General features: G+C 38.1%; 1 protein-coding gene across 3 annotated transcripts; it reads right to left on the reverse strand.

The window, feature by feature from the left end:
* On the reverse strand, positions 1–24,625 carry LOC139147467 (serine/threonine-protein kinase Nek11-like). Of its 3 annotated transcripts, XM_070718572.1 has the most exons (17): positions 24,368–24,625; positions 23,677–24,060; positions 22,629–22,794; positions 16,223–16,341; positions 15,553–15,744; positions 14,821–14,970; positions 14,426–14,504; positions 13,398–13,606; positions 12,766–12,871; positions 11,836–12,040; positions 11,029–11,142; positions 8,216–8,317; positions 6,239–6,289; positions 4,864–5,282; positions 4,226–4,283; positions 3,803–3,881; positions 933–1,323 (listed from the first exon to the last, which is right to left on the reverse strand). In XM_070718572.1, exons 2-17 carry the CDS (start codon positions 23,835–23,837, stop codon positions 1,122–1,124), a joined length of 2,412 nt encoding a protein of 803 aa, XP_070574673.1. In that variant the 5' UTR covers positions 23,838–24,060; positions 24,368–24,625; the 3' UTR covers positions 933–1,121. The 3 variants fall into 3 exon arrangements, with proteins under 3 accessions (XP_070574674.1, XP_070574673.1, XP_070574675.1); XM_070718573.1 differs by lacking the exon at positions 11,029–11,142 and having other exon boundaries at positions 1–1,323; XM_070718574.1 differs by lacking the exons at positions 8,216–8,317; positions 11,029–11,142.
* Between the last annotated feature and the right edge of the window lie 2,743 nt (positions 24,626–27,368).

A 27,368-nucleotide genomic window follows, 5' to 3' on the forward strand; every position in this document is an offset into this window, starting at 1 on the left:
AGGACAGATTCAACAGGCATTCTTGATGAAAGAAACGAGTTGTGATGACTGGATGGAGTTTTCTCAAGTTCAAGGTATTTTAGGGTGGATGTCTTCACACTGCAACTAACAGGGAGAAATGTGGATGGATTGGTTTCAAAATGGACGGTGATACAATTGCACAATACTGCCACCAGGGAAACAAATTTTGAGAAGAAAACTGACCCAATGTTTTAACCTGATCTATTGCCATGTGAAAGCTTTTATCAACTTTTTGCACAGCATAAAATCTTTGTTAGGAATTCAGTGTGGTTACCAGTATGTGATAATTAAAGCCATATATTGCTAGTTAAAAGGGAGTAGTGTATTACAGGTAAAATAAGACTGATTCAAAATGATATTACAATCATTATTATGCAACAAATAAATCGTCTGAACTTCATGACTTTTGGAAAGTTCAGACAAAGGACTCAAGAAATTGGAACTTTGTTGCCAATGTTGTTGTTATGGAAACCATAAAAATCACGTGACCTGCATCCATAAACACAGGTGAAGAACAAAGAAAATTTGTCTGAATTTCTGTCCTTGGCAGCCATTAACAATGTGGCTGCTCATACAATAGTTCAGTTATCAATACTATTATGTAACAATTGTGGTTAGTGTTATTGTTCTTTCAGCATTATAGATATACAAAATGGCTACTCAGTGGATGGTTTCAGGATGGATTAAAATAAAAACAAGAAATTTCAACAATGCACTCTTGTAGATATTCGAAAAGAGACTGCAATAGATGGAAAAGAAACTAAATTTGTGTACATGTATTTGTGTCTATCTAAAATGACGACAATGTGACTTTCCTAAATGGTTGAAGATTTGTTGGCCTGTCAGTGAAACAGTAACATGTACTTTCAAAATTTCATTCTCCTTTAAAAGGCATTTGAACTTTTTCAACTAACTGTCAATAATACTTCAACCCTCCTTTTTCGATTAAAATTGGACAAAATGGACGTACATTTCATGTGAAAATTTCTGCGTACTCTAAAATGGACAAAAAAGTAGTGAGGTCTGTATACTTTCTGAAGTCCGACAATATAACCAAGAACTGGCAAATCAGTTGCAAAAATGGACATAGAGGGCGCTGGTTACATGTTAGCTTGGTATTCTAAAAAGAGGAGCTGGTCAATGAGAAAGCAGTCACTAGGGTTCTTGACGAACTTCTTCAATCCTGCCATTAGTTTGGCTTCATCCACAGACTGATCTCCATGGCCCTCCCCAAACCTTGCCTGCTTCAGGTAGTCGTAAGCTTGTTTGAAAGCCTTCTTGCCAAGCTTTCGTTCGCATTCACTGGAACAAATAGTCAAGGAAAATCTCATGGGCTTTGGCAATTGATTGTGGAAACTGCTACAGTATAGAGGAACTGGGGAAGTACCGCACTATTCATAGGTTGTCACACATGAAGTTATTACTATTAGGAGGTTATGAGTTCGAACCTGATTGAAAACACCATACTTTCTACCCTGGGTTGATAGCTCTGCTGATGGACAGAATTGTCCCCACGGCAGGCTTTCACCCAGTTTAAGCTGTGTATTCATTGCTTCGATAAAGTTTGACTCTGCGAAGTGTGATTGCGAGTGTGCAAGCGTGAGTGCGAACTCTATAGCATGTGGAGGGGTCTCAGTCAGTAAAATGTAACAACTTAGGCGGTTATTGAACCACTCTTTTTTGAGAGTGGGAACTTGGCTGAGCGGTACTATCTGTTGTTTCTCTGCTAGGTGACCGGATACTGTATCTTGTGAGTTCGAATCCGATTCAAAACACCGTATTGCCAAGGAGAACGGGCCACAGGGGCGGAGTTTTAGAATCAAAGTATCTTACAACACATTTTCGTTGCAGCTTGAGTACTGTCATATCGAAACCAGTTTTGTGAATATCATTAAAGGTCTGGTGAAATGCCCATGTTGCAAAATCACAGAAATACTGTTGATAGTCTATAGAACAGTTATGTTTATTTCTTTTGTCGTTTAGCATGTGCGATTATTAAATATGGCAAAAGGAAAATGCAATGTGGGCATGTCCCCAAACCCTCTCCAGTCAACTTTTTTCGGCTTTCCGAAGTTTGCCTGACGTCCTATCTTATAACACTGATAATGGCAAGTAAGTATTTCACACCTTCGTAAGCTCCCCACGGGGAGTAAGCTTAACTTCCAGGGTTTCCGCTTGCATAATTAGTATCATACTCTGTTCACGCTAACGCTTGCAACACTTGCAAAATGCGCTAAATGAATAATTGAATGTGGCGAACATTCTATCAAAACGATTCTCCACGCTGTATATTTCGACATGAAATTCGGTTTCGCCAGCCAAAACTAGAAGTTTTGCAGATTGATCAAAGCGGCTAGCCGTCAGGCGGCGGAAAATCGCTGCCTAAAACAGGACGATCGCCGTGTGAAATATGCACAGATCGTTTCTTTTACCCTCTTCCATAGACAATAAGGCAATTATCTTTCTAAAATTGAAAAGAAAATGTAACTAACGGGATAGATGACATACTCTTTTCTCGCTAAGTTACTTCCGGGTTTATCGCTTAACTTACGGCTCAATCGAGGTCTCCTTCTTGTCCTCCATATATCCAATCATGAGATGTACAATCTATGTATTGTATTCTGTGATTTGTTCGTTTACATCCCCGACATGTATCGGCTGCTCTGATTCGCTAAAATTTTTAACGCAGTCAATTGCCATAGCCTTTCACAAAGGCGTCGTGAAGTTCATACCGTCGTCGATCCGGTTTTTACAAGGGATAATTACCGGCACTAAATGTTTTTTTTGGTTCGAAAATGCAATCGAAGCACAGCGAAGTACGTCTGGTTGTTTTATCTTGTTTCTAGTCATGAATTTGCGTAATGTGGTCTGACAAGTCGATGTTGATTGCCCATGCTATTCTTATGCATGTGTGCATCATATACCGGTACATTGCCGGTACAGAGTCATTACTGATACGATTTACGTGAACGAGCAAAGCCGACCTTCATTGACCGTGGTTTTCGTTTACATGTAACAAAGCAGACGGCGCTTGTAGTATTCTTTTGGTCGAGCAATAGGAAGTTTTAACTATTTTTCTATGCATACCACGCGGCCACCGCTATATATCGAACCACACTAACTGTGCATCAGACGTAGCACTTGCGGGAGAGTTTGCTTGCGAGAAACGGACGGCTAGCATAGTTTGCCCCGTAGACGTACTACCTCCATGGTTGCACTGATCACACACTGTTGTGTCAACGGATACGGGGCAGAGATAAGGGTGGCGTGGGGACCGCTATTTGATGTAAATGATCAGCGTTGTGACGTCAGAGTGTACCAACGATGACCAAACTAAGGGCGTGGCCTAAGTTTGGCAAATTGACCCCGAATTGACCCCGCACATAGAAATATATAAACATAGCACTCGCGCATACTTTTATGTAGAAATTTTGTTGCGAGTGTAACAATATTGTCACCCGGAAGCTAAATAGCTCAGCAGTACAGGTTGATTTCACCAGACCTTTAATTGCACACATTTTAAGTTAAAAATAGAAGAAGATTTGTGGTAGTTGTTTTTCTCTCTGATATCCACACAGTAATGCAAATTTTAATCACGGGTGTGAAAGAGAATGGTTTACAGTTTCATGGGGGAAAGTTTGAGCAAATGTCTAAGTCTTTCACTTTTGAGTCTTTCACATATCTGCTTCTATTAGGGACATGGCTGTGATAAGGAGCACAATGCTTTCAAGGTCAAATCAACTTAGTAAATTCTTGAATCAGGTCAATTTTTAAAGGATACGCTCTGAGACTCTTGATTTTGCTGGTCCTCACAGTCGGTGAGAAAATCCCCAGTGAACCGTCTGCAACGGTGTCTTGCGCTGCATAAAAGGAAAAAGAATAGTAACAGACTTGGGTAATACATTAACATACATGCAGTTGTGAAAAAGAGACGTGTTTCACAGTTGGCATTGCAACTCTTTTCTGCTTCAAGAACACACAGGATGGAAAGTCAGTTTCCATACCCTTCGAAATAAATATGCCAGTTTGGTTAAGTATTGGATTCCTCCTCAGAGTTGCTTGTATATATTTTCAGCAGAAAATATCACGTAACAATCTTTTCCATTTCTGACAATGCTGATGTGGATGGATACAGTTGCGGAAACGACTTGAAGTACAAACCCTCTGATTGTGCTATGTCGCAAAAAAAACCAAACCAACATACCAGGACTGGTGTGATCCAAGGCTTGTTGCATGGCAAATATCAGGGCATCTTCATCATCCTAGTACGACGAACAGAAAGTAATCACTTATCAGAAACATACGATGGTGACGTTGAGCATTCTGACTGTTTCATGAATTCATTATTTGTGAGAAACAGCAAGAGTGACCGACACAGGATTGTAATCACACTTCTATTTCCAATTCACTGTCATTGAGGAGTGTACCCTCTAGGCTGAAATGACATGCCACTGGCTACGGTCAGTTACATGTATCTTTAATGCAAGAACATTTTTATACATCAAAGTACAGGTCTGGTTTTAGGGCTGACAAAAAAGTCATGAAGTTCTCAAATCGACTCAATTTGGGTGTTGGTCAGGAAAAGAAATATGAAGCACTAGTGTGCACAGAATCAAAGCATGTCAGGACTTGACCCATACACATCAATTACAAGGGCAACACACTTCAACATCTCCAATCCCTCCATAGTATTCTTCTGTACATGGGAACAATGGCAAGATCAACAACATACAGTAAGATTTACTCTTCAAATTATCAATTTTCATGTTATTAAACCTATATTTAGCACACTCGTATTATTCTCAAAAATTTTAATTATTCAACACCGTTTAACACACTTACATCGCCTTCAGATTCAAAATCTTCATGCTGTGAGTAGAAGGTTTCGGCAGCATCTGCGTCTGCCGGCACCTCTCGAAGGATTTCCTCTGGAATTTGGATTTCCTCTGGAATTTCTTTAAGGATGTCATTTGGGTCTGCCCCAAATACTGGTAGATCTTCTTCGACTTGTTTGTTCTCCGGTTGCCTGGCAACAGGTTGCCTGGCAACAGGTTGCTTGGGCAGATTCTTTGCTGCTGCTGGTTTCTGCGTCTTTGGTGTTGGTTTGTTTTGTGGTTCTTTCTTTACTGGTTGTTGGTTCCTTGGTTTGTTTGGTTTCAAACCAGGTGGGACGGCATTTTGGATATTGGGATCATTCCAATCGATAGTTTTCTTCATGGGCGTGATTGGACGGTCGTCGTAAGTACCGGTGCCAAATGGAGCTGTAAGAGGAGACAGAGCCTTATCATCAGATGATACAATCCAAACATTATATGATGTTTGATGTACATGCAGTTCTGTGCACATCAATCATGCATTTCCTGTAATTGACCATGGTACAAATAAAACCATGAGCAAAAATGTTCATAGAATTAGGAGCATATCTGTTTATGTTTGTACACGTGGGGTTTTCTTGTACTGCCATCCGGTCATCTTTTGGACGTATTGAGTCTGTAGAACATTGCACTAGAACCACTGGTTATCACAATGATATTAAACTGATATTAAACATTACACAAGCCCATAGGATAATGTACATGAACATCACTAATATGATAAACAAAATGGCATTTGCATCAATATTTTAGTACAGTGAAGGTGCATAATTCTATGTCTACATGGATGATGTATGTGTTTTGACGAACAAGATAACTAATACCAATTTGCAGGGGTGAGCAATCTGAGGTCTGGGACAACCAACTTTTTGCTAAAGACCCCCATGTGTTGCTGTCAATGGTTTGATCGGACAGTGCATAATGGGATATAATAATGACACTCTGATTGAGAAAGAAAGCAGTACCACCAGCAAGGTTGCAGGACCACCAGATTTATGTCGATATTGATTCTGGACCATCAGTTTCAAGATTTGCTAACTCCTGCCAATAGTTTAAGTGATATTGCATTTAACAACTTGAATTGACTCAGTAAGTTTTGATACATGTTGATAACATATGGCCTAAACAGCTGATCTTTATTTTAAAACTTTAGCCATGAACTCCATCCAATGTTTTGCCTCACAAGTCTCAGTACGATATACTGTAGGGGAACTTGTTTTGGTCTTTGCAGAACACAAAGGACAGTCTTGCATTTATATTAGTTTTGATGCACTATACGATGTAATTGAAAAAAAATTGTGAATCATTTTTTCCCAAAATGCAATAGATCTAAATCTATTTACCTGTAGCAGGTCTGATTGGCCGGTCATCATAAGAAGCATAGGATGTAGGTGCTGTAGGGGAAGGAAGAAACTCAATTAGTTCAATTAAAGATATGTCTTTGCCCCTCCATGCTTGGAGACATACATATCTGGAATAAATCTACGGAGAAAAAAAATCCTGATGGAACAGCAAATGAACACGTAGTCATGTGGTCAGAATGGCTGTAATTATGACAGACTGATTTTATAAAGTACAGTATTTATGTAGATACAAATTAAGAAAAGAAACAAATTGAAAGTTGTAACTAAGTTACAAAAAATATCATACTTTCACTCTCATGAGACTAATGTTCATGCATAAATGGATGTATGGGGGTGCTGTTGATGAGCAGACACTGTGTGCAAATGATCTTCGTGAGACATAGAATCGTGTATTTCATCATGTATTTCTTGCATACAAAATAAGTATATGAAGATATGGTCAAGTATTTCTGTATCTTTGAGCCTTATCATGTGTACTATAGAGACAATAGGAGACAAGGAAATGACAGAACCACTGGTCAAAAATGCAGAGGTATCACCTTGTCTTTCATATCTTCCAGTATAAATGTATGTGTTATCAATTACCAAGGTTTTTGCAAACAAATTTTTAGGAAATTATTTTTAGGAGGAACAGCTTCCATCTTTGTCAGTTCTAAGACCGCCTGAAAAGTGAAAATGAAGAAAGGCAAAAACTTTGATGAGGGTAAGTTCCCTGAATAGCAAGCACCGAGTGCAAAGCTTATCTCATTGCTGTAGAAGCTATTAAATTGATTTTCTCTATAGCACACACAATCGATGATAGCATTGCCACACTGACTATGAAAACTTCCTCACTTATTTTGCATGCAAATTACAAAGTAAAATGCTGTGCATATCACCTCGTGTACGGTATGCCAGTCTCCACAATATAATGCTGACCTTCAAAAGCCCAATTCAACTTTAGCATACCTTTAATGGTAGGGTACATAGAAGCTTCAAGAAAATGTTATTTTTGTTGCTTCTTGGAGAAGTAAAAGTCACACAACAGTGATATGCACATTGCTGCTTCACTTTGTAATTTGCATTTGTAAGATTTACAGAATAGTTAAAAGCATGCAGTTAAATGCACCAATGTCATTTTAAATACTCCATAGAACAGTAAATACATGTACGCCCTCAGGCAGTCATAGATTAAGAATACTGTATAAGATGAAGCATGAGGTAATACAGGTGTCTACTAAAGGTAGAATGCCATTCGAGGGACAGATATTTAGATTCTCAAACTTTTACAGTACTTTTTTGGTCTACCACTAGTGTGGGCTCATTTTTAACCTCATGGCGTAACAAATTTTCACTATCTTATTTTTGTGAGACCCAAAAATTTTATTTCTCTAAATTGAAATATGCCATAAACATAGGGATTGCGTCAATTTTGAATTTCCAGTGTCAGTAAATATTGGGTATCTGTTTCCGTAGTGTACAATTTTGCATGGTGACCCCTGGTTTTTATTCTTTATTTCAAAAGGACAGAGTTCAAAGTTTCCTCAATGCATGAAATACCTTAAACCCTGGAAGGATTTCATGTAATGAAGCTGGAGCACCTGAAAACAGTGAATTAGTAAGCCACCATGCTATGCTGTTGGACACTTGTCAGGCTTGACCTGAAAACGTAACATGTTTTAGTAAACTATGAAATCAACAAAAATGGAATGCCGCCATGGAAACCTGAACAATGGTCATGCTGGTTAGTATCTGTAACACCTTAGGTCAAAGGTCAGTGAAGTTAATGCGCCAAATATGGCAGCTTATCATAAATGCTGCAAGTGCCATGATCAAAGCAAGCTGAATGATATCTCAAAATCAAGGCAAGTTTTTTTGGCACTGCAGATAGTAGACACACTCTCATGCAAAGCACACCATCCCAAAGAGATCGGTAACTTAGCCACCAACTACACACCCTTGTTTCAGCTGGCTTACCACTTTCAGCTGTGCTATGATCTTCACCATTGACTTTGCTATGAGAGGTTAGTTGGCTGTCGCCTTTGTGGACAGTGTAGGTGGCGGAAAAATCTGAGGGTCCTGCAGTGCAGAAAAAGGCATTAACCCTTTCACTCCTGTATTTCTGTATTATGATTCCAACCACTCCATTGAAAAACAATGGGCGGATGAACCAAATTTTGGAGTTGAAAGGGTTAAACTTGTGAAAAAAGTGTGCACAGAGGTAAAAAGATGGTAATTTGTCCAGAAAACAGCAGTGAGTAACAAAGGTAAATGTATGAATGTGAAAATATAGATGATGACATGTATGTATATTATCTACATGTTGTAATAGACTGCAAGATTTGGTTGCGAGCAGGTGCTTCTGTTTCCGACTCAAGCCATTATTGAAGGCACAGAGTAGACTGCTGCAGTAAACTTACAGAAATAAAGTACTGCCCACAAATGACAAAGCACACACCTCAAACATGGAAAATAACGTTTAGCCTGATTGATACAATTATGTCACTCAGATACATACTAACAAAGTGATCATGTAACTTTGACATGTCATGAGACATCTGGGTGATCTAATTTTTCCTGTATACTGTCAACAAACTCTGCGGTGTATTACGCTTTTTTGCAACAGATATATCCACGATGTGCCTTCAGTCAATGTTAGGGTCAGACATGGTAGATCACTTGCACATAACTGGATCTTTCAGTCTATTCTCAGACTACTACAATTCTGATACAGATTGCGTGACAGCAAAATGATTATAAACTTTGCACATTTCTCTATCTGTCAGTGAGATCCTAAAATAGACAAGTCATCGTTGATGACACAGTCCCCGCTTGTCTGCTTGGTTATAATCTTTGGTGTCTTGGTTGCTGTGGAATGACCTTGATGCAAATTGCATGAGGCCTATGATTTGCAAACTAATGTTATTTGTGGAATGTTCAATGAATGACCCATTTCGAACAAAATCAGTTCACAGATGTTTGATTTATGGTTCAAAGACATAAAAAAATTGCAAAAAAAATGACCACCTTGCGGCCATATTCAAACTTTTCGCAAAATAACTTTACATGCATATGTAGGTCATAGTGCTTTGCCTTTGTGCCAAGTTTGAACATATCAGTTCATGGATGTTTGAGTTATGGTTCAATGACATGAAAAAATCGCAAAAAATGTGGCTGCCTCACGGCCATATTCGATCATTTCGCAAAATAACTTGACGTGCATATCAAGGTCATAGTGCTTTGCCTTTGTGCCAAGTTTGAACAAAATCAGTACATGGATGTTTGAGTTATGGTTCAAAGACATGAAAAATCGCAAAGAAATGGCCGCCTCGCAGCCATATTCGATCGTATCACTAAATAAATTGACATGCACATGTAGATCATAGTGCTTTCCTTTGTCTCAAGTTTGAACAAAATCAATTCACAGATGTTTGAGTTAATATTCAAAAACATGAAAAATCGCAAAAATATGGCCACCTTGCGGCCATATTGAATCGTATCGCAAAATAAATCGATGTGCATCTGTAGGTCATAGTGCTATGCCTTTGTGCCAAGTTTGAACAAAATTAGTTCAGCAGTGTCTGAGAAACTGTTGATGACGGACGGACGGACGCACGGACGGACGCACGGAGGGGACCCAATCTATAAGTCCCCGCTGGACTTCTTCCGCAGGGACTAAAAATTATGCATTTGAAAATGTACAACATTATGGCACAGTAGATGTGAAATTAATTTTAGTCTCAACTGGTTGTTCTCTTGATATACATGAAAAATTCACCTTGACATTGTACATACATGTAATGTACACAACACGAATATGTATGGACATACAAAAATGTACAAACAAGTCCGAGTTGACTGACCGACTTTGGGCCGTTTAAAAGAGAAAATGCTGTGTACCCTGTAGCTCTTAAATTCTCCAAACTCTTTGAGTAACATGTAAATTTGGAAATTTTCTTGTTAGTAAGCCCTATACTAATACATGTAATGCGTACAATTTTCTTGAGACAAAAAAGAGAACTCTTAAAGGGATATAGTCGTCGGAACTGCGCTCAAAGGTCGTATGGGACCCATACGACCCATGGCAACAATGTATCCAAGGCACAATGGTGATTGATGACAGTTAAAACATGTCTGTCATAATCTATCATCATATAATTTAAATGTTTCAGCTATGATGATGAGGTGCATCTTGATATCGTGCACTAAATACATTGTTTGTAAACAAGAAACTCGCACAGGCGCAGTTCCGACGACTATATCCCTTTAAGTCAGTGGTGCTTAAAATTGGCCAATCGAGCACACTGTTCAAGAGCTTTGGCAGTAACCAAGACACTTGTTTGTCGAACAGAACAAACCAATAGATAAAAACTAATATATAGCAAACAAACAAACAAACAAATAAATATCATTATCTATAGCTACTGTCATTAATATAGACCTTATAAGTTTTTTATCAAATTGCAGTACTTCTGATATAGTGGTGAGTATGTGAACTTTAAAGAAATCATACTTTTATTGGATACAAGGATATGAATTTCTTAACTTTAAATCTGTTAACTTAAAAATGTAAAATTAGTACAATAATTATTAAAGAAAGTTTTAAGCTAAAAGTTTATACAGGAATGTGAAATGCTTTGCTTTAATGTCTGGAGAAGAAATGTAACAGTTGCTGGAATGCTTTGCAGTCTTTGCAATAGGGTAGGTAATGGTTGGGTACATGTATGTATGCTTACTGATGGAAGTGAGCAGGGTTAGCGAATCTAAGTGCTGTGGTGACTAAGTCTTACCAAGATCTGCTTGGTTGTTCCCATTAGTGCTAGGGAGGTCATATATGGAGATGTCACGCATGGGAGAGATGGGCCTGTCGTCAGGGTTAAGTGTTGTGGCAGGAGAAAGACCACCTAGAAATTGTTAGGGACGTACACCGGGGCAAAGCAAAAGAAAAGCACAGTTGGGTAGTCAGATAAAAATATATTGTTAGATTTTGACTTGTGCACATAGTTACAAATACCCGGTATGTGTATCAATAATTGTTCGAGCATACATTCCCCAAACTTTAATTTGTTTAATAATATCTAGGGTTCATTTCCATAAGTACGATAAGTTCTACCATAACTACATGTATGACCGCTACTATTATAAACTACTACCGATACTCCTATGACTACTACCGCTACTATTATAACTGATACTGATACTACTGTAACTATTATCACTCCTATTATTACTACTACTGCTACTATTATAACTACTTCCACTACTACTTAAACCACTTGTTTCCATAGTTAGTGGTCATTGGCATTTTGACAACTATACTTCAAAGTTCAATATACACTATACACTGTACAATGTCAATGTGTATGAATCTCCTACCACAAACATATACATACATACATACATACATACATGTATATGTACAATTTGCGATTTGAAAGAATATGGTACTAGTGCTATTTTCACAAAAAGTTGCCGAAGTAAAATATGTGATGAAAATCTTCACACTGATGTACACTTATTGATACAGAATGTCTTTTTATTTTCTTGAAACATATCAGCGAACACATAAAGCAACCAGACTGTGTATGTTAACCTACCAGGTTGCAATGTTGATGACATGTCGCTTTGTCCCTGTATAGTTCCCATTTCTTCCAGCTGGCGTTGGTACACAGTACCCAAGTCTTCTCTCTCATACAACATGGTGCCAGAGTAATCGTCCTCTTCATCTGGGTACTGGTCCACGTACCTGCCTTCCTGGACATATACCACGGTGCCTTCACCAGTATGTTCAAATGGATGGCCCTGTACAGAACGATAGCAGAAAAAATAACACAAATCAGATGAACAAGAAGGGGTACTGTACATTTACAGTGTGAGAGTATGAAAATTGGCTTTACTCAACCCTGTCACCACAATGGTTTTGCCCAATTATATTGTTTTTAACTGTTAAGTTTGACCTTTACATGAGGAAATTGGGGTTAATGGGTTAAATTACAGGTTTCCAGATACATAGGTAACATTGATACACTGTAGCTGTGTTAGGCAGCTTCTAACTTTTGTTTGTAAAGTACTGGAATACTGTCCGTAAAAATGAGCGTTTTTTGCACATTGTGTCTCATAATTTTGGGCATTGGCATTTATGAGTTAATTTATGTGGATCTGTAAATAACAGCACAGAAAAAGACATTTGCAGAAAGTACCATATAAAACATTGGAAATATCTCTGTAATACAAACAACACATGATGAATGTTCTTGATCATCATTGATACACTGAAATGAAAGTCATCAACAATCGCAGAGATGTGGTAGGCTTAGTGATTCCAGACTTTCATTAAATCACCAGGAGTCCATCTTTAATCAAATTAATGACAACAAATGTCGGCAAATGGTACAACAAGTATGAGAAAAAGTAAACTAGAGCCACATCCTTTCATGTCTGGGAATTTTGATAGGCAGAGACACTATGGACAAACAGATGTAATGTATGGGGTAACAAATACCCCTGATACTATCCCGCTGCCTTACCTCGCCCCTTCCTCCTTGCCATGCTGGTCTGTTGTAGGAGCCCATGGTGCCTTGTAGTACTGCTTTCCGGTAGATGTTCTCAGCCAGGTTGGCCCTTGTGTGGTGCCTGGCAAAATTGATAAAAAGTAGGGAAAGAGTGAAGACACAGTGTGGGTACAGAGGTCAAAGGTCACATCAGCATGTAAGCTAAATCTGATAGTACTTGCACCATCTTACATGATGTGGTTCATATGACAGGAAATGTATCTGGGAAGCTATTTGAAAACAGATGACTACAGACAGCAAAAATTGACAAACAGCTTTTGAATATTTTTAGGGTGGTAATAATTGGTAAAATGCGTGTATCACTCATAAAGTTGGAAGCTGAAGAGGTGCACTTGCCAAGTGTAAATTTATGGAAGATCACGTTCTAATGAGCAATCCACTTAACTTTCATACTTTGAGTGAAAGAAAGAAAAATGCACGTGGGAGGATTCCCTTTCGGTGAAGTGGACATACCGGACACATGCATGTATGATCTAGGTATAACATTTCGAGCAGAGTGTGGTCTGAAAATTATATCCTCTCACTGTCATTATCAAACATGAATTTTGATGAAAGACTCACTGGGGACACCCTGACATTGAACTTACGTTAGTTCCTTTGCCTTTTCGTCAGCTTCTCTCATTTTGCGAAGTCTCATTCTCTCCCTGGGAGTCATTCTTTTCAGAGATTCTTCCTGCAGATCCTGTAAATGTGTTTTCTCCCGTGTCAGTGCATATATTTGCTGCTGTTGTTGTTCTCGGTCTTCTGCATCCACATCTCGATGCTCTCTGATCTCTGTCATCCTATTCTTCATTTTCTGTCAGAGGATTTGAAAATTATTTAGCTTCTGATATATATATATATATATATATATATATATATATATATATATATATATATATATATATATATATATATATATATATATATATGTAGGTATGTATGTATGTATGTTTGTATGTATGTATGTATGTATGTATGGTGTATGTATGTATGTATGTATGTATGTATGTATGTAGGTATGTATGTATGTATGTATGTATGTATGTATGTCTTTAATTTCAAACAATTTACCAATTAAATGCTATGTTTATATGTTATTTACAATGTAAATTTTTGTCTGAGTCAGGTTCAAAGGGTTAATGATATAGACAAAATTCATCCTCTAAAGTGTTTTTGCCAAACATGTTTGTAATGTTTGCAGTGACTGTGAAAGTTTTTTCTTGCAACTGTACATGGGCATGTATTTCTTGACACACATTAGTAGAAATAGTCATATCAGATGTGTGCTTTGGTCCATTGTCAAATATTTGTCACCTACAGGGGATTATACAAGGCCCATTCCCTTTAAAGCGTGTCGTCTGCCCACGTTGTAGTTTCAGTTTTACAGTACGTGACCACCCATTCGCTACATAATACACATGACTCTGGGCCAGTGTCAGCGAATGACCAATTAGGATTCATCAGACGAAAATATACTTTGCATTTATGATAATACAGAGTTTGGGAACAAACAGATCACACACTAGTGTTCTAACACTCCCAGCCTACCAGGGAGGTGAGTGATCAATCTCATTCTAAGCTATATGTAATGCTGCACTTATCAACTAGTGAAAAGAGGATTTATACTACACACCTCCATGTGTCTGTTGACAAATGGCATCTTCAATATTTCTGCAGCTGATGGTCTGTCTGACGGATCTTTGGTCAACACTCTGAGAAAATGGCGGAAGACATATTCAGTATGTTAACAGGGATTTCAAAAATGGGAAAAACACTACAACATATCTTTTTTATTGTGTACCATTGCACATTTGCTAGGTACTATGATCACATACATTACATACATCTCTAAGATTGAAGTTGTGATGAACATCAAAATGCAAACTTGACTTCTCTCTTCTCTCTCATTGAATAACAATACATGTATCTACATTCATGTAAAACCATCCTTGCAACATGAAAGCACTGATTTCAGAATTCAGAAGAATTTTGACTCTAAGGTATACATGTATATTTGTAGAGACTTACTTTTCTAATACTGCTTGTATGTTCTTGTCGTACTTGTCTGGTACCTTGGGAATCTTGCCCTCAACAATTTTATACATGACACCCATGAGTGATTGTCCTTCAAATGCATGCTCCAAGGCGCACAGTTCGTACAAAATACATGCTATTGACCTGAAGAAGAAAAATGTATGAAAAACAGACCTACATATGAGAAATCATGCAGGGAATTAAACTTTCATCCTATCAATAACTGTCTTATATTCCTTTTTCTATCAAGAGTTCATTCATCGTACACAGCAATTCAGTGAAAAATCTCTTATCTATTGGGAGAAAGGCATGAGGTGATGATGGACAATTGTATTAATAGTTCTTAAATGTCAGGTATTTTTCAAAAAACATCCTCATATGTACCATTTATCTACACACTGTCAACACTCATCTGGCTAAATGATCATCTTGCACTACTCTTTAACCCTTTCACTGCCATGGTTTGGCCCAAATCCATTGTTATCAATGCTGATTGTGGATCTGTTCACAGGGAATTGGGGATGAACAGTTTAAAAGATTTTCCTAAACGTGCATTAAGTCCCACTATTTTCAGCACTGTTTTGATAGATGAAAAATCTGCTGGTGTAATTGCACACTGAGAATGAAGATGTGATGCATGCATTGTGGAAATTCAAAAATATCCAAACGATTCACTCGTCTTTCAGCATTACTATAGCCACAGTGAAAGCAACTAGATAAGCTTACCAAACGTCTGATTTGGAATTATAGCCTTCGTGTTTGAGTACCTCTGGACTCATGTAGTAGGGAGTGCCTGTGAAAGTACTAGCCATATCTGTGGTGCCCATCAAAACCCTGGAGATACCAAAGTCTCCTATCTTGCACATATTGTTCTTTAAAAAGATGTTCCTAGTTTTCAAGTCCCTGTGTAAGACTCGTCTGTTTGGAAAGAAAATAAAACAGTTTTGTAGACTTGAAGTCATAACAAATCAATATTCTTTATACTCCCAGAAATACATGTATAGTACTTCTGTTCTGGAGTTATATGCTTTTACCATCTTCAGTATTTATATTTAGATACAGTCCTGTCATGTATTTTCTGGCCACAGACTGAAGAGTACCACTAAAATGAACTTGTATTTTTAAAGGTTAGTATGCATATTATGTGTGTCGCGAATACATGTACAATACTAATATGTATTTTTATTATCTTTTCATAAGCACATCAACCAGGCTATATTTTCAGAAATGCAAAAAAGATCATTCTGCATCAAGAAAACACAAAGGAAGAAAATTTCTAAGATTTAATGCTTTTGGTTCAGTTCATTTTATATTTTGCATTTTCATACAATTAAAGCTACATTACATTACATTCTTGAATAAAAAAAACCCCACATGATAGACGTTGCAATATTACCTTCCATGCATGTAGTCTACAGCTAATGCAAGCTGTACAAACCAATCCATGACTTGGTTTTGTTCAAATGATTTGCCTTGCTTCTTGGCCTTTGTTATCCTTTCATCAAGGTCACCACCCTGCAGAAGAAAAGAGAGAAAGGTTTTGAAATCAATAAAATAAATTTCAGATTAGACAGACAGATAGATAAACAGATGTATAGATCAACCAAACATGAACACTGGGGCTAAAAGTTTGATTTTCTTTTACAAGTGTATCCTGATGTCCGTCTCTTTGTATCAGTGCTAAGCATTCTATCTCAGAATGCTTTGTTAAAAAAATTAAAAAAATGTCTAAACATGACCGAAAAAATTGTTTCTATTTTTTCCAATATTGATACTGTATTTGCCAGTGATATCAATACAAGTTTTAAAACGATTTTGAATAATTTAATAAATCATACGTTGAATAGAGCTATTTCACTGTATTGTAGTACATAATTTTTGGCTTTCCCTGCAGACAGCTGATTTCTAATTTTCCAATCATTGATCTGGCAGTCTCATGTAAAATTTGAATTAAATTTTAAAATCAATCATGAATGAGAGAGAACAGAAATTAAACACTGCATTTCTGAGGCAGCAGTGTAGATGTTCATGTAGTACATAATGTGCTAAACACAAAAGGGTATATACCGGTCAAGGTACAACTGAAATTTTCACCTATATAATCTATTGACTAATGTCATCCAGGGTCATGACCTTATTCAATGGGTTCTTTGTGTGGTGTTTGTGGCCTTTCACAATACCCAGGGTCAACTGAGGTCACATTGTAATTACATATACATCATACAATTTGCTGAGTAGTTCACAATATCATGAATAGCTCTATGATAAATTAAGAACTTTACAGCAACAATTCATCTACACAGCGTGCTTTATTAATTTACAGACATAATGAGAAATTTATCAAACACTGTAAAAGCTTTACTATATTTGCACTTTTGTTTTAATAAACCATGTGTTATATTTCCCACTGATTAAAATTAGTATTAAGAATATGGGCAAGACAAGATTACATTCTCAAGAAAGAATTTTTTAAGTGATAACGTGATAAGTGATAATGATTTATTTCACCAGAAAAAATGTGTCAACATTACTGGTGGGGACCAGGGAAGTAGTTCTAGTGGAACTAATCAAGTCCCTTGCCCTGAATTCATACAAATTATGAAATCAAAGTAATATAGTTTGCCATCTTTTTCAATAAGTATATTTTAAATTTCAACAGGGAAGTGACATTACATAAAAAGAAACAAAATACAGAGATTTCACTATTCTGTGTTCAAAAGGAAATTTTAATGTGAAGTTTTAAATAAATTACACAAAAGATTTAAAATTTCTCCAAAATCTGAATGTCTCTATACTTGCAATTGAGCGTGTGTATGCAATATTGTTTGAAGAATTTTTGTAGGTTGAAAGTACACACATACACCACTGTTACATGTAATATCATAGGCAGGTGAAAGCTCTCTTTTTTCATATCCAAAATGCAACACTTCCTTCCTGATCAATTAGGAATACTGTCAGCGGGATACGTTTGCTGGAAATAATAAATCTACGACTTGCAGTGCCATGAACCTTTACAACTGCCGACAGTTACACAGCATATTCTGTCATTAGTTTCTTGTCAGCTGTTAAGAGGACATCATAAGTTTGTTGATTTTGTGACAGTGTCTTTCTACGATAAGTACTGACGCCTACATTTTGTACATGTACAGCGTCATACTTTTAATCAACAATGTTGCACCTGATTGCAAATTTACTACATGCTCAGGTGAATATGTACATATACATGTAAACATGATCACTCCTGAAGAAACTCAGTCTAAAACATCAAAATTCCAACTCATGACTGTGAGATAGTATTAGCTGAGTGGAGTTGACTATATCATGGTACAGTACTCGATGGTGCTTAAAATTTTTTACAACACTACATTATGGAACAGCTAAAGAACAACATGCAACGACATAATTATTAATGGAGACTATGTGTACAGGTATTATTCAAATAAAACTTGTAAATAAGAATCTGTATGTAATATTGCCAGGAAATCTTTGACACAGCCAGTGACTTTACAACTTGGCGTATTGTGGTGTCATTGCACTAGTCTACTACGGGTATATTGGGCTCACCACGTACGCACTGTTGAGAAATAATCTACTGCTGAAATCACTGATGTGTTCAAAACGTCAAAACAAAGGCCCAGCCGCCAGCGCGTCTTACCGCAAGATATTCCCAGCTGTCACTCAACTTGTCAAGTGAAAACATCGACCCGCCAAACTCAAAAGATCGTGGCGCGAAATAGAAAAGTTCTACCCACCAGAGCAAATCTGTTAAACCACGCCTCCAATTTTGACCTCAAATTTCACGATCAACCACTTTCACATACGTTTTTCAGACATTGTGGTCCTGTCGACTGGCGCGGCCGGCGGACATTCTGTCGTTCATCTTTGGAAAATTGTAAAATTGTGAGACGATGAACAGGATTTACCCGAACAGAACATCGACACGCCGCGGGAGATTCAACTAGAAGCATGGCTCGTAATCATGGACTATGGGACTTTGTGAAATATGCAAGAACTGGAAATCAAAGAACTGGATTTTGTTTGAGTGTTGTTCAGAAAAAAATTCACATATTCATCACAGTTAGCAATATTCCCATCGGTGAATTTCTCATAGGCTACTGGCGTCAGTTTTTTAAAAGTCTATTCCCAAACTGACCATCGGCTTCTCACACATCGTGCGACGGCACTGGTTGAGACATCTTCTTCACTATTGCCATATTCGTCATTTTCTTTTTCTTTGTTTTTCTTTGAGAGATATCTAACACTTCACTTGATACAAAGCGTTGCCATAAATTTCGTAACCCACGATCGCTGAAACGGAACTTTTCGCCACCTCTCTGCATGACGAAAAAATCGCCAGTAACTTTATCCCCACCACGCGGTAAGATTTCCATGACAATCAAATCCTGTAACTTGGGCAAGATTGTCTTCCCACTCCTAAATCTCCGTTTGAGCCATTAGGGTGTCACAGAACGAAGTAAACCAGAGAATTGGTTCAAGTCGGTAAATTTTCGAAAAATAAAATGATATGTAAAAGTTCATCGTGTAAAATTTGGCAGCCCAGGTCAGGTTTACGTAGCGATCAAACGCGTTTTTATTTAGTCTGTGCAGCTACAGTGAGTGCCAGGTGAAACTTCCCTGTATCGCGTTCACCCCACTCAATGCGTTCATATCCTACTCACACGTTTCACTTGAAAACAGAACACAAAACATTGCAATGCATTCCAAGCGTTCACCCAACTCACACGATCACAAATCATGAACTTGAACCAAGTTAGTAAACCAGTAAGCAAATCAAGAGAAAAGCTGTGCACAAACACGCTTCAAACACAGTGCACAGTGTAAGTGTGCGGTGGTCGGCGTTTGGAAGATGGGCGTGGTTTAATGTTTTTGGTCTGGGCAGTCAAACTTTTCTGTTTCGCGCGTCGATGTTTTGAATGTGGCGGGTTCATGTTTTTGGTTGACATGTCTTGCTGACAGCCGGAAAAAGTTGCAGTCAGACGTGCTGGCGGCAGGGTCTTTGTTTTCACCTTTTGAACACATTAGTGATTTCAGCAGTACAGTACATAATCTACAGACTGCAACTAATACTTGTATCATTATGGCTAAATTAAAATATATTTACTGACATTTCAGATTTAATTCAAGGCTCACATTTACAATTCATGTGTACTTTGTCCCTCTAATATGCAAAGAAAGCCTACATGTAAGCGTCCAGCAACATGTACCGGTAACAGGTGTACTGAGCTTCAAAATTTCTCATTGAACAAATACCACTTGATCTCGCCCATTGTCCTATCGCATGGGTCCATTACTTCCCACTAACTATCTGAGAGCATCGGGGAGCATCCAGCTGCCCAAATAAGAGACCTTGGCAAGTGAAGATGAATCTCACCGTGAACCTGCAGTACGTGTACATGTACTTCTCATCACTAAATGGGTCAGAATTTATGAGAACACGCGCGGTCGTCTGCCTCACAACCTCAGTCAACAAAAGCATGTAAAGAATGTACATGTATGGACTGATTTCAAGGCAAGGTGCCCTCATGCTAGTCACAGTAATATTTCATTTAATGCCCTTACAAAACAAATTAGCAAATAGTCATTTTACAGGATTTAAGCTGTAAAGGAACAAATCTTCTCTTTTGGACTTTTTTCCTGTTTTTCTTATCACCGGGAAAGTACATGTAGCTTATATGAGAGTGGTTGACAAATATGCCTGCAGCACAGCTACAGTAGCCGACAGAATGTACAGAGAAAGAGAATCAAACTTCTGGTATATTCCAGGAAAGAGATTGGATGAGCTAACAGCCACTTCAATCAATTGCAATTTCATGGTGCAATTTACAGTGAGGCTACAATGTACACTCTCATTTATACAGAATGCATCAGCATTATGGAGTTTGTATTCAGTTGGGCTAATTTCTCCCTGATAACAAAAACGGTCAAAAAAGGAGAGGTTTAACAACTATGCCCCTTTCAAATAATAACCCTTTAACCACTATGGTTTGACCAAAACGTACATGTATCATTATATCAGGTGAGGATGGTGTACATGTATATCACTCTAGGTAAAAGCAGCTCTGGTGATTGGGGTAGCACTGGAATGTTTATGGTTGTGCTGCTGTACGACACTTATAGATTTGACAAATACCAAGTAATCTCATAATTGGTGATTGACAATCAGACTTGAAATACATAAAACCCTAGAGCACATAAACTATCACAATATAGCATTATCATGATTAGTGACACACAATTTAATATGCACTTTCTGTTGCTTATGCTTATGAATTTGGGATCAAACGTCATGGGTGTTGTGAAACACAATTTGAAAGACCTCCTGTGTAAAACAATACCTTATTTCTTTCAAAGAATGTGACAAGGATACATACAGTAGTAGTATACCACCTTACAACAATTTTGAATACAAAGTCCACTCCTCCCATATCATTTCATTATACAATGCAGATCACGTGTTCAATATTGGGTGCTGAATGTTCACGTTACTGGCTAAACCAATAAATACGTTTGTCGCTGCAAAAACCAAAACTTCTTCATGAACAGAAAATTGTCTTCAATTCATTCATAATTGTTCAGTATACTAGTATACCTAAACTCTTAAAAGGCAAGAATACAACAAATGACCCCATATTTAACGACATTTACATTAAATTCAAAATGGCCAACATTCAACCCTGCTTACACTCTACAGGAAAAATTAAATTGTTCATTTTCAAAAACAAAGCACCACAAGTGGAAGACCAAATAAATATTGTAAAAGTTTGAGAGTCCGAATATCTGTCCAAAAGGCATGTTCTGCCTTAAGATGCCCAAACGTTGGTTTATCTCCACCCTATACATGTACATCTTGAGGTAAACGTACCCATCCTAGGAGTCATAGCTTCTTTGTGCCAGCAGACACACGGTAGTAGGCAGTGCTGCCGTAAGGCTGACTTTGTCAACTCACCTGACATGTGATCTAAAAAAGCTTTGTGACTTTTAAACTGTTGCTCAATTTCTGTGATTCAGATGATTTTCATTTACTTTCTAATAAATGTTCAATAGAAGAAGTTGTTATATCAGTTTGATACTTTTAACCATGAAAGGGTTCAGTGACGATGTGTACATATAGCATTATGACAGAATGGTTGGACTGGCATGTTACAAATCATACATGTTGACTGATAAGGTAGGGTCAACAAACTGAATAATGATCATAGATGTCTACCCAGAAATTGTATTATCCCTTCTGATGTCTGCATGTACCTAGAAATTGCATTATCCCTTCTAAACACTATCAGCATAAAATCCATACAGAAGAAAAACAATAGGTTGTAACAAGTAACTACATGTAGTATACAAGGTGAAGTTTGTCAAATGAACCTGAAAATATTGATTTTTGAAAAGATCTCCTATGACAAATACTTACATTATCAGTTGTAGTCAATAAATTTCATGTTATTTATTTACCACATTATGAATGATTATGTCTTAATATCAATACATAAAATAAATCTTTGCATTTCTATGTACTGTGTGTGTTCACACTGGTCATCAAATGGTCAAATATTTCAAATATGTTTCATGGGATACATAAGAAGTGAAACTGGACAGGTCTTTCATTGCTGGTGTTTACAAAGTTGACCAGATACTAACAGATGCTGTGGGATAAATACCATGCTCCTATATTGATCGTGTGAAGAACAAATATTGGAAGTGGTAGAAATAAGGAAATAACAGTTAAACTGTATGGCTTCAAGCAATGTACTTTATTTTTAATGGCAAACTGAAGGCGGCCTTACCTCACAAAATTCTGTAATAAGGCAGAAGAATTCACCATCTAGGAAACTGTCGTGGAATTTCACGATACCAGGATTTTTAAGTCTTGACAGCAGTTTGGCTTCATGGACGGCATCAACAGTTTCATCTGGGGCAAGCTCACCAACTGCTATCTCTTTCAATACTTTGCTGTGATAAGGAAGACAAATGAAATTAGTAAATGTTTATGTTTTATTATGCTTGGTGTAGCAAAACAATAGAAAGGCGTTCACACACTATGGCATCAATTGTAAACATAACCTAATAGTAGTAACATATGACTGATAATCTCGAACACATAGGTCACGAAAAGTTCAAATAAAAGGCACTGTAAGGCATGGCAGGCGATAAGACATTCCTCAGATTTGATTTATGGGTAAGACAGTAGAGGCAATGGATTTTAATTTTTCTCATGAGGGAGTTAATTTTCCAAACTAATGTTAGTTCTATACTACAAGTATTGTCTGACCATAGCCTAAAAAGAAAAGCCTCTACTGTACTATAGAAACCAACATACATTTTGTATTTCCAAACTCATGTTTTCTAGCAATCACACACTGTTTGTAATCTAATTTGGAAGAAGGAGAAATGTATCAAAGACTGTCTAGAATGAGCCTTTATCGCCTGATTCATGATCTTGGAAACAAAGTATGGACATTCTGAAAGCAAATGACCGAGAAGGCATAGAAGGGTGTTGATCACAGTGGACACTAAAATTTGTAGGCCATTTTGTCATCAATGCCAGCATGACACAAACGTTAAAACACATGTGTATGTGTATTGAAAAACATTGACTTACAACAAGGATATGAGTATGGATTATTAAAGACACATTTATGATTTTAATGTGAACAAGAAAGGTTTTATCAGAGTGGTCTCTACTCCCTACAATCCCTAATCCTAACGACTCCCCAAGTTACAAGTGATAAATGAAAAATGCAGTCTGTGTCCACTATGGCACAAAGCCTAACTCCTGCCAAAAAAAAGATCAACCGTAGACTATACTTCTCCAATGTTTATGGTTACACTTACTTTTCCTCATCGCCTTTCTTGGCTTTCATATCAAAGACTAAGAATGCTGTGCCAAAATTGCCGCTGCCGAGTTTCTTCTCCACTCGGTATCTGTTGGCCAGCACCCTGTGGTCACTTTTGTCCACCTCCTTGGGTTTCTTCACTCCTCGTGCCGGTGGCATGATTGCGAGAGTTCTTTAGGTCCAAGCCTAATCCTGATGTACACCTAGCACAAATGGTGACCCTCAGGCGAGTCAGTCCATCCGATTAAACTTGCGTTGTTGTTATTTTTAAATTGCGTTTTATGAAGTTTTTGAAGAAGTTACCACTAACAACCTTTGTACGTGAATTCTTCGGATTTCCAAGTGTAAGTTCACTTGAACATAACGTGCAGACAGTCTTTATCTGATGTGGAAAGGAAAATACAAAGTCAAATTAAAAACACAATACAGTTTATTTAATTACTGGCCTTTGTACATGAATAATAATAAATTGTTTTGTACATGATATTGACAAGTAGTTGTATCTATTAAACTAGTACCAGCAACCACGAAAATTGATGCAAGTTAAAACGCAGTCTTTCACTTACTCGCAGAACAGAAATATTAGAGAGTGTCGACATAAGAAGCAGAATTAAAAGGTTTACCATCAGAGTACACACAAACACGGGAACAACAAGTGTCAATCGATTTGAAGTGCAGGCGAAACAAACCTGGGCAAATTCAGCAGCAGTACAGGGACGCAGCCATCTTGAAGCTAGGCCGGGGATCTTCGGGACTCCCAGTGGCTGCCAGGCGCTTGTAAAACCTCCAGAAGTATGCGAAACAAAGCAATTCTGTGCAACGTCCGTTGAAACTCTTATAGTTTTCAAGCGGAGACGTTTCAGGGATTTTTTTCCAAAGTTCTGCAGGTAGCTACTTGTGGTTCACTTGGTGTTACGTACGCGATGCACCATGGGAACATGTACACTAATGATACTGAGCATGCGCAGAAATTTTATGAAAACGAGGCTTAGGGAGATTCCCGTTTTACTTCCGGGTTGTTCGTCAGATTGTAAACACGTCCCGACATATATCTGACGTTTCTCGTCTCTCTTGCTCTGATGTCTGGTACGTTCTCCAGCTGAGACATCAAAACATCAACAGAAGTGCACGTAGCGCAATTATTCATCCTTAAAGTACGTATAGAAACTTTAATAGATAGACCATGCATGGTACATCCATTGACCATGTGCCACTGTTGTTTGTTGCATGTTGGTTAAAAAAGGGTACCTAGCTGCAAAATTGTAGCGCTACGGTGAGGCGGTCGGTGATTTTTGGGTTTTTGCGACTTCGCTCACCAGTAGCGCTACAATGCCGATGGCCCAAGGAGTATAAAATAAGCGAAGCCATCCCACTGGACATGCGTGTTGATGTGAAATGCTACATAGTTACTGCATTTGGTCGTACCGATTTATCACTACTGTAGCTGCAAAATTGTAGCTCTACGGTGAGGCGGTCGGTGAGTTTTGGTTTTTGCGACCTCGCTCACCAGTAGAGCTACAATGCCGAAGGCCCTGTAGCATACAAAATAAGCGCGTCACACATGGCGCGGCATTTTCATGTAAATCCCACATATTTACTGCATTTGGTCGTACCGATTTATCACTACTGAAGACTAAACACTATACTACACTAACCTTGTCGTTTATGGGGTTTGTATTAGCACAGACACGTCGATCGCGTTCCATAAACATTGAGCCTGTTTCTGGGAGCCGCCATTACCGGAAGTTGGTAATGGCGGCTCCAAGAAATGTTTTTGGAACGCGATCGACGTATTTGAACAAATACCAAACTCATACACGACAAGGTTAGTGTAGTATAGTGTTTAATCTTCAGTAGTGATAAATCAGTATGACCAAATGCAGTAAATATATGGGATGTTACATGAAAATGCCGCTCGCTTATTTTGTATGCTACAGGCCTTCGGCATTGTAGCTCTACTGGTGAGCGAGGTCGCAAAAACCAAAACTCACCGACCGCCTCACCGTAGCGCTACAATTTTGCAGCTATCACTACTGAAGACTTAAAAAACACTATACTACACAAACCTTGTCGTTTATTGGGTTTGGAATTAGTCAGAAACACGTCGATCGCGTTCCATAAACATTGAGCGTGCACGTGTTTCTGGGAGCTGCCATTACCGGAAGTTGGAAATGGCGGCCCCAAGAAATGTTTTTGGAACGCGATCGACGTATTTGAACAAATACCAAACCCAATACACGACAAGGTTAGTGTAGTATAGTGTTAAATCTTCAGTAGTGATAAATCAGTACGACCAAATGCAGTAAATATGTAGCATTTCACATCAACACGCCTAGTCCAGTGGGATGCGCTTATTTTATACTCCACGGAGCCATCGGCATTGTAGGGCTACTGGTGAGCGAAGTCGCAAAAACCAAAATCACCGACCGCCTCTCCGTAGCGCTGTAATTTTGCAGCTAAAGGGTACCATTTAACTCGCACCTTTTCCAATCCTCCCGGAACCAACTCGCCTGATACCAACTCTCCCAAACCAATTTGTGTGATTTCTATGATATCCTCATCCTGACATCCTGACAAATCATAGACTCCAAGTGCAGCTAAAGGGTACCATTTAACTCGCACTTTTCCAATCCTCCCGGAACCAACTCGCCTGATACCAACTCTCCCAAACCAATTTGTGTGATTTCTATGATATCCTCATCCTGACAAATCATAGACTCCAAGTAATGTCCGATCGCAGTCTCCATGTGGATATATGGTCTGTCCATGGATGTACAATATTTTTGTACATCCATGGTCTGTCAAACCATTGAGTTGCTGCGGATCCGTAGCCCTCCACTCCCTTTGGAATCAGGTGAGTTGGTTCTTGGTAGGTTGGAAAAGGTGCGAGTTAGCTGTCATCCTCAAGAAAGGGAATTAGAATTAATAGATGTGAGAATCAATTGTCAGAGTGTGATGTTCAACTTGCGATGCACCAGGAATCTTTGTCTTGAATGACAGAGGTGTTCGATAACATACTAGATGCTGAAGATTATAAATAAAATGTTGGACAGTACAAATCTGTTTTTATTTACTGCAAAACTTACACATCCGGTTTTGTGAACAGTGGCCTGCAGTTGTATGAACTTAGCTGGTACTATGTTAGCACCTCATAGCGACCAGGGTGTATGATACAAAGCGCCTATGGTAGGGCATGAACCATAGGAGTACCATGGCCATATCAAATGCTCACAGCACAATACCACGCACATTACTAGTTGTAAAGTTGCGCATAGGAAGGATACATCGGTGCTTGAGGTTGATCTAGAGGAAACAAAATGTAATGACTGAAAATTACCAAAACAGTTCAGGACCGCTGCTTTTGCAGAAATTATATATGACAGGAAAATAGTAAGAAGATGTAGGATTCACAAAAAGTAAGGACATGCACTGCCATCCGTAAAAGTATATACTAGTATTAAATCTTTGAAAGCAGCAACAATTACACAGTTATGCTGACTACTCCCAATACCTAATGATCCATTACTAACACTTAAGCCTGCTTGACTTGTTGATTTAGTCTGATACTAACAGCTGTGTGTTCCATCCACGATAATGCTTCATATTGTGTGGTATTTAATTTTTTTTTCAGTACCTGTACATGCAGTTTCTGACAACTCCAAGCATTGCTGTGTATGCTTTTGCTGGAAG

This window comes from Ptychodera flava, chromosome 13 (assembly GCF_041260155.1).
Source record: "Ptychodera flava strain L36383 chromosome 13, AS_Pfla_20210202, whole genome shotgun sequence".
Taxonomy (NCBI): Eukaryota; Metazoa; Hemichordata; class Enteropneusta; family Ptychoderidae; genus Ptychodera; species Ptychodera flava.

Bases quoted from the DNA above. Each gene is read 5' to 3' on its own strand.
- LOC139147467 (XM_070718572.1), bottom strand. From the start codon at position 23,837: ATGCCACCGGCACGAGGAGTGAAGAAACCCAAGGAGGTGGACAAAAGT. The intron at 22,795-23,676 runs GTAAGTGTAACC...TCCTTATCACAG, and splicing joins AAGAAAGGCGATGAGGAAAA to CAAAGTATTGAAAGAGATAG. The intron at 14,971-15,552 runs GTAAGCTTATCT...TTTCTTCTTCAG, and splicing joins AATTCCAAATCAGACGTTTG to GTCAATAGCATGTATTTTGT.